Source organism: Myripristis murdjan, chromosome 8 (assembly GCF_902150065.1).
Source record: "Myripristis murdjan chromosome 8, fMyrMur1.1, whole genome shotgun sequence".
Taxonomy (NCBI): Eukaryota; Metazoa; Chordata; class Actinopteri; order Holocentriformes; family Holocentridae; genus Myripristis; species Myripristis murdjan.
Genome location: NC_043987.1, coordinates 4,863,563 through 4,879,335, shown reverse-complemented (window position 1 = coordinate 4,879,335; position 15,773 = coordinate 4,863,563). Strand labels below are relative to the sequence as shown.

The 15,773-nt window shown below is 42.2% G+C and overlaps 2 protein-coding genes across 2 annotated transcripts in view; both read right to left on the bottom strand.

Moving 5' to 3' along the window:
• Nucleotides 1–7,332, bottom strand: part of LOC115364505 (carbonic anhydrase-related protein 10) — a 94,218-nt gene extending 86,886 nt beyond the window's left edge. Inside the window, exons 1-2 of the mRNA XM_030059104.1 lie at nt 6,878–7,332; nt 5,271–5,345 (exon numbers count right to left, since the gene is read on the bottom strand). Of these exons, the coding sequence (XP_029914964.1) occupies nt 5,271–5,345; nt 6,878–6,938 (136 nt within the window). The 5' untranslated portion in view covers nt 6,939–7,332. The remainder of the gene's footprint in view (nt 1–5,270; nt 5,346–6,877) is intronic.
• A 1,013-nt stretch (nt 7,333–8,345) lies between these two features.
• The window catches only part of LOC115363041 (cytosolic phospholipase A2 gamma-like), a 31,712-nt gene continuing 24,284 nt past the window's right edge, over nt 8,346–15,773 (bottom strand). Inside the window, exons 14-15 of the mRNA XM_030057114.1 lie at nt 9,486–9,495; nt 8,346–8,798 (exon numbers count right to left, since the gene is read on the bottom strand). Of these exons, the coding sequence (XP_029912974.1) occupies nt 8,781–8,798; nt 9,486–9,495 (28 nt within the window). The 3' untranslated portion in view covers nt 8,346–8,780. The remainder of the gene's footprint in view (nt 8,799–9,485; nt 9,496–15,773) is intronic.

Sequence of the window (15,773 nt, the reverse complement as noted above, 5' to 3'; positions counted from 1 at the left end):
AATTATGGCTGAATTACAGCCACAAAGTAACACGTGGATGCTCTTTTTCCGTTTGTTTTCTGGTGATGAAGACAGTAGAAGCTGCAGCTGTGAGAACAGTGTTTTCACGTGTTTTACTGTTTCTGTTACTGTCCATTGACACTGAATGTAATGTACTGGAGGCCACGCCCACCATGACCACATGACCACACCCACCTCCTATTTACATGAGGCTGCAGCAGCTCTACAGCACTGTTTTGAATGCACAGACTGGCAGATGTTCAAAGATGCTGCTACCCAGGAGAACCACATCGACCTTGTAGACTACACAAATGTGCTGATGATGTGAGAAATGTCATGTTTAATGAATCAGTTAAGAGGGAACCACATTTTAATTTCGTTATACAACCTGTTGTATAATGACGAATAAACTTCCTTGTATTCCTTGTATTCCTCCTATTCACATGTCCACATGTTTGGTCAGCCTACACCATGCACGTCTTAAGGTTGAGTGTCATTTGTTTGATCCGTGCATTTCTCTTATTTTGCCATTCTCTCCCACCTCACTGGAGGCAGAGCTAGTCAAACTGCACAGTGGAGCTGACAGTCACCCCGATATCATGCCAAAGCGTGCTGTAGATCCACCGGTCCACCAGGGGAAAGCATGTTAGTGTCACATTTTGTCGGCTAGCAATGTTAGCAAGCGAGCAAATATTAGCAAACAAGTTAAAGACAAACTCTGGTTTTGCTTGGACTTCGATTGAACCCAGGACGCTTGCAGTACAGTCTGTGTGTTTGACCCCTCCACCACTTCGCCTTCCACCTTACATGGACGTCACGTTATTCCTGCTTTATCAATAGTGCATTTTTCATGCAAAATGGAGGTTGAAAATGATGCAAAACGTGACACTGACACACTTTCCTGTGGTGGACTGGCGGGTCTAGTCCATGCTTTGCCTTGATAGTGGGCTGTAACAGTGGTCTTGGACATGGAATTCTCCATTTCTGAGATGTTCAAAGTGATTTTCAAGGGCAAAATCAAACTTTTCAGCATCACCTGTATCTGTTTTGCAATCACTCAGGGAGAAGACCGTCCTCGGCCTCATCAAGGTCTCGAACAGGTCACTCTCAGCTTCAACATGCAACTGAATCCAAACAAATGACAGTGATGCCTCGAGGTCGCTCAGGCCAAGAGGAAGAGCAAGATGGAGGGAGGGAGAATGGGGATGGAGGCAAGATGTCCAATGAGAGGGATAACGAGAGAGAGAGGGAGGGAGAAGGGTGACTGGAGAGGAGTGGAGGACAAGATGCTGGAAGAAAAGAGACTGTTGTAAAACTACATAAATAAAAATGCACCAAAAAAAAAAAAACAGAGAGAGGACGTGAGGGAAAAGTGGACTGGCCAAGGAAGAGGAGGAGGAGCAGGAGAAGACAGGAGCCGGAAGGGCAGAGGAGATGAAGAGCGAGAGGAGAGGCAGAGGGAGGGGTGAAAGAGGTAACAGAAGGCAAAGACACAGCCAGACACACATGTAATCAAATATACATAAGAAGTATACGATGAACCTAATGCCCTTAAAGGCTGCTGCAAAGAAAGCCAGGGAGAGCTAGAGAGAAATGAAAGAGAGGAACGAGAGCGAGTGGATGAGTGAGGAAAGGAGTAAGCAAGAGAGTTAATTAAAAAAAAAAAGTGAAAATGCAAAGTGACACACCCATCCCAAGTTCGGAGCGCCATCCTGGTTTGCGATTGTTTGGAAATATACAATGCTCTCTGGGATTTTTTTTTTCCCTTCCTGCTGACTTCATTCCCACTTCGTTCCCGAAACAGCTGGAGGCAGACAGCCGTTCCTCCAGCGCTGGCACAGCACTACGACACAGTGAGGAGAGAGACGGAGCTGTGGAAGACTAGAAGGACGGCGAAGGAGCTGCAGTCAAAGTCGGGCTGCGCTTGGTGATGTGAAGAGCTTAATGTCAGGCGGAAATTTCCCAAAAGGCCTTTCTCACACACTTCACACACACTTCTTCAACTGGAATTAAAGCACTCTGTGTTTGAGTTTTGCTCCCAAATGCCGAAATGCGAAGGGTACCGCTTGAAAAATGTGACATTTAAAGTAAAACTCAACACAACTTAAATATTAATTAAGTTATTAGCTATCTTGGTCACTATTTTTGACAGGGTCTGACCAGGTTTTTCAAATATGGAGCTGTAAACATCAACAAGAAAAGAGAGAAAGAGAGAGAGAAAGACAGTGAGAGAGAGGGAGAAAGTTGCAGAGAAACAAGCAATGTTCATTTGTACACCATCGCTTCTCAAAATACACTGATTCATGGTGAAAAATATGCAAAACATTGGTTTGGACACCACCAATTTGTCCAAGATTAAATTCCCTGTCTCGGAAAATGTGTCATAATTGCTTCAGGTGCTTCATTACGGTGGAATTAATACAATTCTTGACGTGTCTATGTCTAATCACAAGGATTTGGTTGAATTCTAGCCTCTACAGGAAGGAACAAGGAAAGAACCAGGATGATGGAGGAAAAATTCAATCTTGCAGTATCAGAATTTTTCAAATTACACAACACAAGTGAGCAGCTCTGTGGAGCCTCAGTGGCAGAACTCTGCCCTGGAAGTTACCCAAAACTCCCCTGTTTCCTCATGGAGAGAAATTTCGGGCTTCCGCCTCTGCCTGCACTACGCAATATGTCTCCTCGGGGAAACACAGAGAATGAAAAAGGAAAGGTCAGCGAGATATGGTGCTTCATAGGCAAGATTCAATCGAGAGGCTTACTGAAATCATCAAAACAACCACAAAGACTTTGAAGAATCTACCACCACACAAGAGCGTACCTACATGTCTACCACCAGTTTCGGGAAAAGTCTGCTTTTTCAAACGCAGCCGAGAATAGGTGGATTGCACAGAGCACGCAATCATTTTGGTATTCTCTCTACTTACATCAGTTTTGGGTGAACAAGTTGAGTCATGACTCACAAGGGAATATCTGCTGCCTGTGCAGGCAAAAATAATCACACAGGCAAACTGAATGTCCGGGGACAGCTCTCGCTTGTCTTCAGTTCACCAGCCCACACAATGAATTCACCAACTTGTGTCACGTTAAAAGAAGACATTAACACAAATGGTGATTTGGTGTGGAAAATTCTCTAATGAATTCACATCAGACCAACTTGTTTCCAATGGAACCGTTAACAAGCTGCACTTTAGAGGAAACATTCACACGGATGACTTGACAGACCCCTGGGAAGATGGTGGGCAGGTCTTTTCAGGCTCACAATTAACCAAAGAAATAGCAAAAGCACATCAATCGGACAGTTGGGTGCCAGACATATGATAACGATAGGCAATGATAATCAAAAAGCATAAAGTCTGCACACTGATATAAATCTTGCTCCGACAGCTTAATGATCAGGTAAAGGTTTTGATACATAACGATCTTCAAACCTTCAGATTCTGAAGATCCTGATGGGATCAAAACGATCTGATCATTAAACTAGAGGAGCGAGATTTACTAAAGTGTGCAGACCACGGTTTTGAGACTTTATTAAATTGTCCGTTTTTCCATGATAATTGGAGCCCTTCTTCCAGGCTTTCTACTCTGTTCTGCTCGAGGAAAGCCTGAGAACGAGGTTACCTGGGAGCAGGTTTCCAACAAATTGTGCCGACCAGCTGTGTTCAAAAAATACAGCGGAGATTAGCGAGCTGTGACCACCAGATATACACCGAGTTCAGCTGGCATATGCTACATGTAGCAAGATAACAAGCTGCAAATGGCTCTCTTCCTCTATTCCTATAAAACTGCAACATTTTTTTTCACACTATCCCGACCTCCCCGAACATCTAGTCAGGTGTTGCACTGCACCAAGCAAGCCAGCTGTCTGAAACATCCATCTGCTTTACACCTACTCCAAATTCGGTCTATGTGAATTTTGTACCTGTAATCACTGTATTAAGCAACAGCTGCTCCTTCAGACTTTAAACAATGGATTCAGGCATTTATGTTCAAACTGAATTGAACTTTGGTGCGTTGGGTTGTATAGTTACCTGGGCATTGTAGGGGTCTACATGTTGGAGAAATATTATTTATTTTAGTTTCATCAGTTGCTCTGTGCTCCCCTGGGCTGCTAATCCACAATACTGCATTTGTATCTCTCCAATCACTTCCATAATGCTGCAAAACTGCTCCCAAAATAGCACATTTAGGACATAAGCAAATGCAAACACAGGAGATTACACTAATGTAAAAAAATAAATAAAAAAAAAAAAAAAAAAAAAAAGTCCTGATACCCATTTTTTGTGTAATTACATTTATTTTGAAAGTACAATTAGATCATTTCTTCCTGGTGCAAGCTTACTATGCTAAAATTTCCAGCAGATCCTACCTGCCAGATCTACTTTCATAGTATGTCAAAATAACAAGAAAAGAGATGTTAAATTTCTTAAAAGAAAAAAAAAAAAAAAAAAAAAGGGTACTGGGACTTGTTTTTCATATTGGCATAATCCACTTTGTTTGCATGTATTTATGTACTTAAAGTGTTATTTTGCATCCTTGTTTTGACATGCTGTTTAGCTAAAATGGAAAAAAAATCTGTCTGTAATCTGTCTCTATGTATGTATGTGTTTCAGTTATCTCGATAACCGCTCATCCAATCGACTTCCCACTTTCCAGGTGTATTGCTGAGGACCCAAGGAACCGCAGTGTCCAGTGTGAAGATGTTTGGATGAGTGGTTCTCCAGAGAGCTGCAAGCTACAATACCAGAGCTGAGGTAACTGGCCCTGTTTTGAATGGGCACTGCACTAGTGGAAGTCAGCGAGAGAGAACAGATAGAGATAGAAAGATCAAGAGATAGAAACACAGTACTATGGATTAGCAGTCCAGGGGAGCACAGAGCAACTAATGAGGAGATTTCACCACCATGTGGACTATAACAACCAGGTAACTATGCAACCCAACACTCTAGCAAAGTTCAGTTTTGCCTTCAGTCTTTCATATAAGAATCATGGAATCATGTAAGTAAGTGTGACTCTTAATGAACACACATTTGGGCTAATTTTAGCAAAAACTGATCACTCCCCCAACCCCACTTTTTGAGGATCTAGGTTAAACATTTTAGGCCAATCTGTGTTTTTTTTTTTTTTTTTGTTTTTTGTTTTTGGAGACCAATGACACTGATGCCTGTCTGGATGGCAGAGCAACCAGACCTGAGTCAAACAACATTTACACATCAAGCGTTGGTTTTGAAGCTGTTTGGAGCAGTAGAGGGATGATGGTCTATTACCTGGAACGAAGCTTCCCTGGACGACGTCCTTATACGCCCACCAACCCTCATGAAGCTTGGATGAAATAGGCTGAGCTGCAGGGAGACAGAGAGAGAGAGAGGGAGAGATTATTGCTCTGTAGTGGATAAAATGTCTTTGATTTTACCTTTTTCCTTGGTAATGTGCAGAATTGTCTGTGCCGTGCCAGTGAAGCGCCCACTGAATTAAATAGGAGAATGAGAGGAGGAATGAGAACAGGAGACAAAAAAGAGGATGAAGGGAAACAGAGACAGAGAAGTGTGAAAGAAAGAGTGTGGGGCAGAGGGACATTATGGAGATCAGCTGTTGGGAATCCTGCGATCAAGAGTTTGACTAATTTATCAGTTTGCCAATATATCCGGCCAATATTGGTCCAGTTTTATTAAACGTCGTGTCATCAATATAAAACACGATCAAGATTTTATTTCTTTTTATTTATCGTCCAATTATGTTTTCACTAAATTAATGAATGAATTAAATTAACATATATCCCACAGCGTGATGGATGGATCATCCCACGTTCAAGAGCTGCTCACCCTCAAACAATTTCATTATTGTGGGCTTCAGCTGAGAGTTTGCTCCCATAACATTCTACATGCTGTTTCAGAGGTTTTTCTGTCTTGGCAGAGATAAAATTCACAGATACATGAAAATAGTCAAATGTAGAAATGATAAGCCCTGCCACAAAACAACAACCGATATTGATGCAAATACAAAACATCAGTCCTATAATATCTGTATCAGCCCTAAAAAAGCCCTATCAGTGGAATCTTCCTCTTTACCACAGCAGCTTAACTAAGCCTGGCAGGTTCAGTGGCTCTGTAATAGGCAGCCATGACTTCTGGGTGAGCGCATCCCTCAGCCTGAACGGTGGATGGGCTGACACAGACGAGCTGACATGTTGACAGGGCTATCTGCAGCCTGCGGTGACCTGTTTACTGTCAGCCATGAGCTGAACATATGTTTCATAGCAGAGAATATCATAAGCGCTGCAGGGCTGCTCAGTCTGATCAGCAGACTATTCATCTTGCTTCATTTAACTTAGCTTGTGCCTGTGTGTGAGTGTGAGTGTGCTTGAGTGTGAGTGTGTGTGAGTGTGTGTGACACTGGCTTACAGTGCGCCAAACAGTTGAGACACATCCACAGTCGTTAGTTATCTTGACTAATGTGCCAGTGATAGCTGCTGGAAAATCATTAATAACTATAACTGAGTGAAGTTAGAATGTTTGGGCTTTTTTTTTTTTTTTTAATCATAATATAAGATTTTGCCAAATTGCCAGTCAGGTGATCTCAAACTACCTCAAATTCCTTCTTCACACTGATGCTTGAATTCAACATCCTCCATGTTTCACACAGGTTACAGCACTACAGCCTCAAGCATATACACACTTTAACCATGCTATAATACTAAACCTGTAACTGTGCTTCATTGCCTTATTTCATAGCTTAGTTAGTTAGTTTGTTTTCTTTTTCTTTGCTTTTCTCTCAAAAACTCTTATCCCATCTCTATTGTGATGGGATATTTTTGTGTGAGTTTTGAGTATGTCCTCCCCAAAATCCCACCGTGCCATCGCTGCACTTCTCTTACCCGATGACGAGCAGATGAAATATGCTTGAAAAATCAGAGAAATATCCCAAACGACATGCATTCTTCGTTCAATTCATGCTCATTGCTCGTCAAGCTGGTGCGGGACGGAGGTTTGCGGGGTCACTCTTGCAGACGACACGGCCAAACTTTGAGCGGCGCGCATGTTTTTTTTTTTTTTTTTTTGCTTTTGCTTAATTTCTCCTCGCTGCTGTCTTCATGATGCCCTCTCTGCTGGCATGGAGCGCCGAGCTGCTCCGTCCACCGAGCTGTCACTGCATCCTCACATCCCCCCCTCGGCTCGGCGTGTCAGCGACATGGCAGTGGTTTTACTCCATGCTCTTCAAAACCAAACAAAATCTTACAGTGGAATCCGTGCACGGTGCTGTTTTCCCCTCCGGTTGTAACTGATTAATTTGTGGAGGGAGGATGGGTTTGCAGGCGGAGTGGCGCACCGCCCGACTGCAGCACGTCAAGAAACTTCTGTGCCGAGGCGCGGCGGAGCGCTCCGAGGACGCGCGCACACACACACACGGGCAAAAAACATATCAGTTCATATCACGTTATCACACTGTGCTCTCTGTGTAGGGTCGCAAAGCTCTGTCAGCAACCAGCAGAAGAAAAAAAAACATGTCTAAATGCAAAGTAATAAACTGTGGTAATCCTATAGTTAATTGTTATGAGGATTCTATACCAGTACTAATACAGCAAAACTGGCAATCACTATATTAATGTGAATGTCATCACACACCAAAGGCACTAAAATGACCAAAAAGTAGGTTTATAAAGTTGTTGTGAAGTCACTGTTGAGTAGCCACATAGTGAGCCACACTGGGAAAAGAGGCCTGTTCTTAATAGGTGATGGCAATAAGATAACAAAAATAATTCATCAGTCAGAATGATTTTTTTCCCACAATTATTTTATTTGTCTTAAAATCACAAGGAAAGTCCAAATTCAGCAAAGATCTTAGCTTGACAAACAGAAGAACCAGCCTGTGAAGCTTTAAGGAAACGAGACATAAACTGGATGCAAATCAGCCTCATTGCAGGAGAGTGTTCTCTGAAGATGGCCTTGATAAATATGCCTATTGGCTGGACTGACCTACTTAAAGACAAGTGGAGCTCCTCCATGTGGACATGAAGCGACATCTAGTGTTTACTTTGTGCTATTGCAGTGCAATAAAAAAAAAAAAATGCTGTGGAACCGCAGCAAATTCACCTGATTTCTTCAAAAAATAAATCTTAATCACAAGAAAATTAACGCAAACTTGTCCCTTAAAAACTGCAATAGAATTACGGTGAAATTACCCCAGAATTAAATATAATTTTAAAAATTACCAAAGTTAAAAAAAGAACAAAAATTCAAGAAAATGTATTATATATTGAAATTCAATTACAAGAAAATTACCATAATTGCAAAAATCCCCCAATTTAAAAGATTAAAAAAAAAAAAAAAAAAAAAGACAAAAAGTGAATGTTGTTCAAATGGGGAAATAAATGCTGGATTTCAAAACATCTCCACTGAACTTTTGTGTATCGACAAAGGGCAATGTAATAAAACAGTTTTGAACAAATGAATGTCTGCATGTGAAACAGCTTCTGTCACTGACATAATTTGGGTCCTTTGTATAAAACAAATACACTAAAGAAGACCTTGGAAGCAGATTTTACTTTTAGTCAAATAAATTGCATTTCCATATGGACGGCTTTAGAAGAAAGGTTGCTTTACCAAGCATTATGGCTGTTACTGGTAGCTGTACATGTATTCTTTATTTTCTTGCATCCTTTCAGCATCACTGGCCTCTTTCACGAGGTTACATGGGCTCGCTCTGAACTGATGTCAGTTTCATATTTCTCGACATCGTGGGACTGCAGACTGAAGTTCTGCCAAGATGGGGATTAGATATCAGACACCGCCGCCTTCCTGTGAAGGAGAAGCAAGAGAAGAGCATGTCTTAGATATTTGATAAGTTCATTATTTATCCATTCAGCCATCTGCAACCACATCTTTATGTCTCTCTCTCTCTCTCTCTCTCTCTCTCTCTCTCTCTCTCTCTCTCTCTCTCTCTCTCAAACACACACACACACACACACACACACACACACACACACACACACACACACACACACAGACAGACACACACACACAGAGGCAAAACAAGATGCAAGAGAAACTCATTCATTCCACGTTTTCATCCAACCGTCTCCAGGAAACAGCTGCACTTCATTTACTCTTAATCTCTTTGTGGACAGGAATTTCTCCAATATTGTTAATTTTACACTCTGTTTTACATGCAGAATTCTTATGCAGGTTATTGACAACAGAAAATACAGAAGCATAGTCCTGACAGAAACACTATCTTCCTAAAATTTAATTACAAGAAAATTAACACACAATGAAGCCTCAAAAAATTACATAAAATTACCATAAAAATGCCACAGATGATGATAAATCATCATTTTGTTTCTTACAGTGTGTATGTTTGTTTGTACCAAATGCTTATGTAACTGTTAAAATACATCAAACTTCAAAAGATTTGAGATGTTTTGCCTTTTCAACTATTTAAAATAATGACAAAAACTGAAAAATGAAATATAAAATAGAATATACACAGGCATAGCTCCTGTTCTGTCTGACTTTATGATTCCTGTCCTTCATGGCATTGGTCGCTATAGTAGCTAAAGCAGAACCAAGTCAAAGGTTTAAATTGTCTATGCACATTCTCATTCATCCAGGTCATAAGCATGCCAAGAAAATTGAATCATCTCAATGGGACTTAGTTCTATGTCTAGAAGACGTTGCGCCCCTCATCCAAGTGGCTTCATCAGTTCATGTTGTTCACTATTTGGATAAGGGGCGAAACGTGTTCTAAGACATATGACTAAGTCCATTTGGCCTGATTCAATTTCCTTGAGGGGTTTAAATTGTTTTGGTGGTCAATTTCTGAAAGTGACAATGAATTTGAACCTACTGGAGTTGGGTGAATACATGAACCCCACCCATCTGGTACCACAGGTTGTTTAAAACAAACACCATATGTTAGCCTGGATGAAGCAAAGCTGCTAAAACGTTTTTTGACTGCAGCATGACCTTTCCTGACCAAATAGAGATGTGAATTTAAAAAATTACCAACACTGAGTATGTTTTTGTGTTATTGTCCAGTTGCCAACCCCTTTTTGCAAGCTGGATGACAGGGTGAGGTTGTTTGTTTGGGGTGGGGCTACATGCTCTGACTGCCCAGGAGGGGGAGTGCCAAGCCAAGCATAACCTAACCTTTTTCCTATTGTTTATCCAGCTGTTGGTTTCCATTCATTCCACTGTGATATGAAAATAAACTTTCAGAGAGTTCAAACTTTCTTCACACCAGTATTCCATCACCGTAATAAAGTCCTCCACATTAGTTTTCCGAAAAGCAGCAGCACTGTTGTGTTTTGATGACTTGAAATTTGGATAGATTGAAACACTCCCTCCACCAGGGAACATAGTCCACTGGGAAATGTTTGCTTGCCACAGCCAGTTATCAGTTCTGTGGTTTATGGATGTTGATAAACATGATAAGGTGGCTGTTTCACCCAAAACCTCTAATTTGAAAATCGATTGATTTGACTATATGTTGTGAAATTGTTAGTATGCCTGTATGATTTGCAAAATGGTTTGCTGGAATGTACTATGTGGCAAAACTGTAGTAAATGGGCGAGTTCCAGCTTGCACTGAACACTACTAGTAGTTGCCTAAAACTGCCACATGCACAGTTACAAACCTACTAGTAACTAAAATGGGATATGGATATTAAATCTGGTGCAATTTAAAAAAAAAAAAAAAAAACAACCATATACAACTTAAGTCCTTGTGGATTTTTAGTGCATAATGCAGTTCATATGCACAAGAATGAAATTGTTATCCCTCAATGTCAACAACAAAATGCTTCAAATGCTATACTGTGCTTTCACTCGAAGTGTTTTGGCCTTCTGCATCTAGGATCTTGGATCATGCTACCAAGAACAGAATCCATATTGAGAAGGACTGATGAATAAGAAACAGGCACTGTTGCCTCTTCATTTGAACTGTTGCTCTCTGAACAATGATATTGCCCCCCCACAATTCACTAAAATCACATCAATTTTTTTATTTGTTCCGCAAGCCACATGTTCTTCGACAGGCAATGTGTATATTTAAAAAGCAAGATGTCCAGCTGTTCTGGGGAGGAGTTTGCCCTCATCCTAACAATGGTTCTCTTGTGTCTTTTGTTTTACACCTAACTTGTGTGAGGTGTTGCATGGATGTGTGTATGAGAACTGACTGTCTGAGACTCTGTTGTCATGAAATACCTTTGTGTTATGCTGCAAGCCAGTTTCCACACAGTAACAAATAAAACATCTACCAGCTTGTCACAAGTGGAGGTAGGTAGGACCCAAAATGCAAGAGCAGACAGGCAAACAGGAGAGAAGAGAACTGAAATATTTAATAAGAAACTCAAAACACTAGAAACACCTGGAACACGGGGAGACCAATGAGCACAAGGAATTACACATGGCAGAGACAATATAGTAGGAACAACAACCAGACAAAGAACTACAAGCTGAAGACAGGACTTAAATACACTAGCAACTAATTGAGGAAACAAGACCCACCTGGGGAAGGAGCTGGAACACAAGACAGGAGAACAGAGAACTGGCTGACGGAAACACTGGGGAGGAAACAATCAGGGAGAATTACACAGACTGAGGACAGGTGTGGAAGCTGGGAGCAAGACTGACGCTGAACAGGTGTGGAGGAGTAACAAGGGCAGACACAGGAGCTGAGTAACTAGAAAAAACAGGAGGTGGGACTCACACACTGAGTAACCAGACACAGGCTGAAACACTGAGAAAAGTGAGTGAAAGAAAGTGAGTCAGAAAGCAAAATGGCCAGGTCAGGACAGAAGTCCAGCAGATGGCGAGAGTTTGGAGAACCAGGGAGGCGGCGCTCTGGCACGTGGCCAGTGCATGGAGAACAGACATGAAGGGCGGAGCCTCTCCAGATGCCAGTGGCCAAGGCAGAGCCTCTGTGGAGGGCAGCAGTGTAGGCAGAACCACGCTGGAGGCTGGCCATGAAGTCAGGCAGCGGTGACTCTGGCACACTGGGCAGCTGCAACAGCCAGTGGAATCAGTGATGCAAGAGGCCGGGACCGCAGCAGCACGGCCATGGGAGGCATGGACGAGAGCTGCACAGGCCCTGGAGACTGGGACCGGGGCTGTCACATGGACAGTAGGAACTGGGACTGGGAGTGCCGCTTGGGCTTGGGGAAGTGGGACAGCCAGTCGGGTTCCCAGAACTGGGACTGGGACAGCCACTCAGCCTCTCGGAAATGGGTCATGAGTAGGGTGACCACCTGTCCCGCGTAGCGCGTGCGCGTACAGCGTTTGAAGCCGATTTCACGCGTCCCGCAAATTGAGACCGTGTCCCGCATAATCAACTCTCAAAAAAAAAGCTTGTTCGCCCGGGGGATAGGGCGATGCGCATTAGTTTTCCTCCTCCTGCGCTACTGTCTGCTCATGCCGGGGCGTGTGTGTGTGTGTGTGTGTGTGTGTGTGTGACTGAGAAGCACACACCCACCGGCTGTCCGAAGCGTAGCGCGGCGAGAACAAAGTTAAAACAGCAGCGCACTGACATAGATTGTGTAACAAAGCGAAGAGTTGCCACTCCGCTCTATTTCCACTGGCTAACAGCAGCACACTGGCTTAGCTTGTCTATTCAGAGAAGACGTATCACTTCGGCTTATTTTTCAATCTGTGTTATCACATGCATACTGCTGCTCATTCATTGGTAGCTGAATTGTTAGGTCTGTTTGATAAGCAATTTACATTTTTAAAACAAGAATAATAATAATAATTTAACATATTGTTAAATTAAAAAAAAAAAAAAAAAGCCAAGACAATGCAGGTCAAAGACTAAAAAAAGACTATTGACTAAAACTAGACTAAAATACGTTGGATTTTCTTTGACGAAAACTAGACTAAAATGCCAAGACTTTTCATCGACTAAAATGTGACTAAACAAAAAAGAATTCAAGTTGACTAAATATGACTAAAACTAATAAGGGCATTTGACACAAGACTAAGATTAAAATTAAATTGAAAAATAGCCAACGAAATTAACACTGTTATAAGCTATTTAATTTTATTTATATTTTCCATTGCAATTCATTCACTTTACATAAAAAGTAAATCTTAAGTGGAAGTTCATCTGTTAATTAATTGAAATGTTTAAAATATTATGAATATCTTTTATTTAGAAAAAAAAAACACATTGAAAGCTAAGGGCTCATTAACAAGGGTGGCTTATTCATGAGCATACAGCAGCAATTACAAATGTTAGGGGAACAGGGCAACATTAATATACCATATAAAGTGGTATCTGCTAGAAATCGGTAAACCGGTATCGGTGAGTCTGCCCGCCGAGTGGGGGCGCCGCCACGCCGGGCGGTGTCCCACATTGTCCCTCAGAATCATACCCCTTGTCCCCCATTGGGCTTATTAGCAGGTGTTCACCCTAGTCATGAGCCATAACAGTGGCTCGGGGAACAGGCACCTGCAGTGACTGCAACTCGCACTCAGGGAGCTGGGGCTTGAGCGGCCACATGGGCAAGGGAACTGGGACTGTGGCAACACCATGAGCAACAGGGGGCTGCTGCTGCAGCACAGGAGAAGAGGGTGCGCTGCAGTACAGCAGACAAGGACTGGAGGTTATGCTGCTGGCTACTTGGCTAGCATAATGGTGGCTAAATGGCCACGGAGCAAGGCAAAGGCTAACAGGCTGATGACCAGCATGCCAGTGGTTGGCACGCTGGAAGCTAGCATGCTGGCGTCTGGCAAGCTGGTGGCTTCGGGAACCCCCAGATGCCAGACGGCACAAAAGGGTTATTTTCTGGTGAGTTCAGGTGAGGTCCGGTCATTCTGTCATTAGTGGAGGTATGTAGGACCCAAACTCAGAAGCAGGCAGACAGACAGGCTCGAAGACAGCTAAAATATTTAGTATATGTGCTACCAGAGTACCACACAAATCAAACATTTAATAAGAAACTCAAAACACTAGCAACACGGGGAACATGAGGAACAATACATGGCAAAAACAACATAGCAGTAACAATGACCAGACAAAGAACTAACCTGAAGATAGGACTTAAATACACTAGGAACTAATTGAGGAAACAGAGGACTGGCTAACGGAAACACTGGGGAGGAAAATAATCAGGGAGAATTACACAGACTGAGGACAGGTGTGGGAGGCTGGGAACAAGACTGACACTGAACAGGTGTGGAGGAGTAACAAGGACGGACACAGGGAACAGACATAGGAGCTGAGCGACTAGGAGAAAACAGGAGGTGGGACTCACACACAGGGTAACCAGAGACAGGCTGAAACACTAACGAGAGTGACACGGCAGGGCAAAGCAGCAGGTAAACATGAGGGACACATAGCAGGAAGAAAACTCAGACAACAAAATCCATAAAGACAGAATCCGGGGGAAACACAAAAGACCATGACATCACAAAAGTCCACAAAGTCCAAAAATGCAGAACCATGACACATCAATTGTGTATCATGACATTTATAAGAGAAGTTATCCCCTGCTCAACATTTGAGTAAAACAGTAGAATTATATTCTGCATCACATGTTAGTTTATAATAATGCTGGGCACTAACCTCAACTGAAGTAGTCCTAAAACGTTTTGTTGCAATGGGATATTTCAGCTCAACATACAAGTTCAAGGGCATTTGTGGTAATTTTGGGGGAAAAAATCACAGATCATACCAGGAGTGGCATTTTAAAAAAAAATACAAGATCCTGGACCAGACATATAAATGCTGCCATCCACCCCGAACAGCAATCATTCTGAAAAATGATTTCTGTTCCCTTTTAATCATCAGGAGACACAGACAGTGATCTAAGTTGGAAAGATTAAATTAGCATCATGATACCTCAAGGTACAGCTCATCTGCGGTGTTGGAAACAGCAGGATGCAGTGGCTGCTACGGTGCTGGAGCTAAAAGCTGCAGGTTGGATGTAGAATGGTGAAAATTTCGAGGGCTGCCACTGAACACATCATTACCTTGCAGGAAATTATCATAACCGCCCCTAATTTAGCTGAAAAGCACTTAAGGCATTGATTCAGTGTCAACTGAGCACATTCCCAAGGCTTACCTGAATGCATTAACAGTACACTCTACTCCAAGGACCAGGAGGTGAAGTAATTACAATGAGGGACAACAATGACATTTAAGTGGCCCCAAATTATATAATTTCAGATAAAGTGGAATACAATTATAGCAAGCAGCAACCCTGCATAAAGTAAGTACATTTAATGTTTTACAAAAGGAAACACAAAAACCATGACAGAAGCGAGAAAGCAGCAATTTACAATTAGAAATCAGAGTGTGTTGTCAATCCAGCATTAACATCCTGAGAGAAATCATAAAAATAAATTAAACCAGTCAGAGAGGCTCTCCGATGGATGAGTGAAAAACAAAGTACAAATTTAGCTGTATCCAAATCAAGAGGCAGACCAGATGGAGGTCAAGTCCAAGTCAAAACGACTGGAGTCACTCCAGATAAACACCAACACAGGCGGCACATTATGGCAGCGAAGCTCAGCAGGGCCTTTTGGCAAAAAGAGAGCAGATTATGCAGGGAAAAAGAGCACTGGAGAAGCCGAGTCTCTTCTGATTTCAACATAGCTGTTAAGATTGTTTTGTCAGAGCTAGAAAAGTCAAGCAGGACACAAAAATACCAGACAAAAATCATTTTTGAGATCAAGAACAGACTGCAGAACCACAGCTGTGAAGAGAGCGAAATACATTTTCAGTGATGGTTTTGCTAAAATATCAGAGAAACATGCATAACGTTCGAAGAATGCT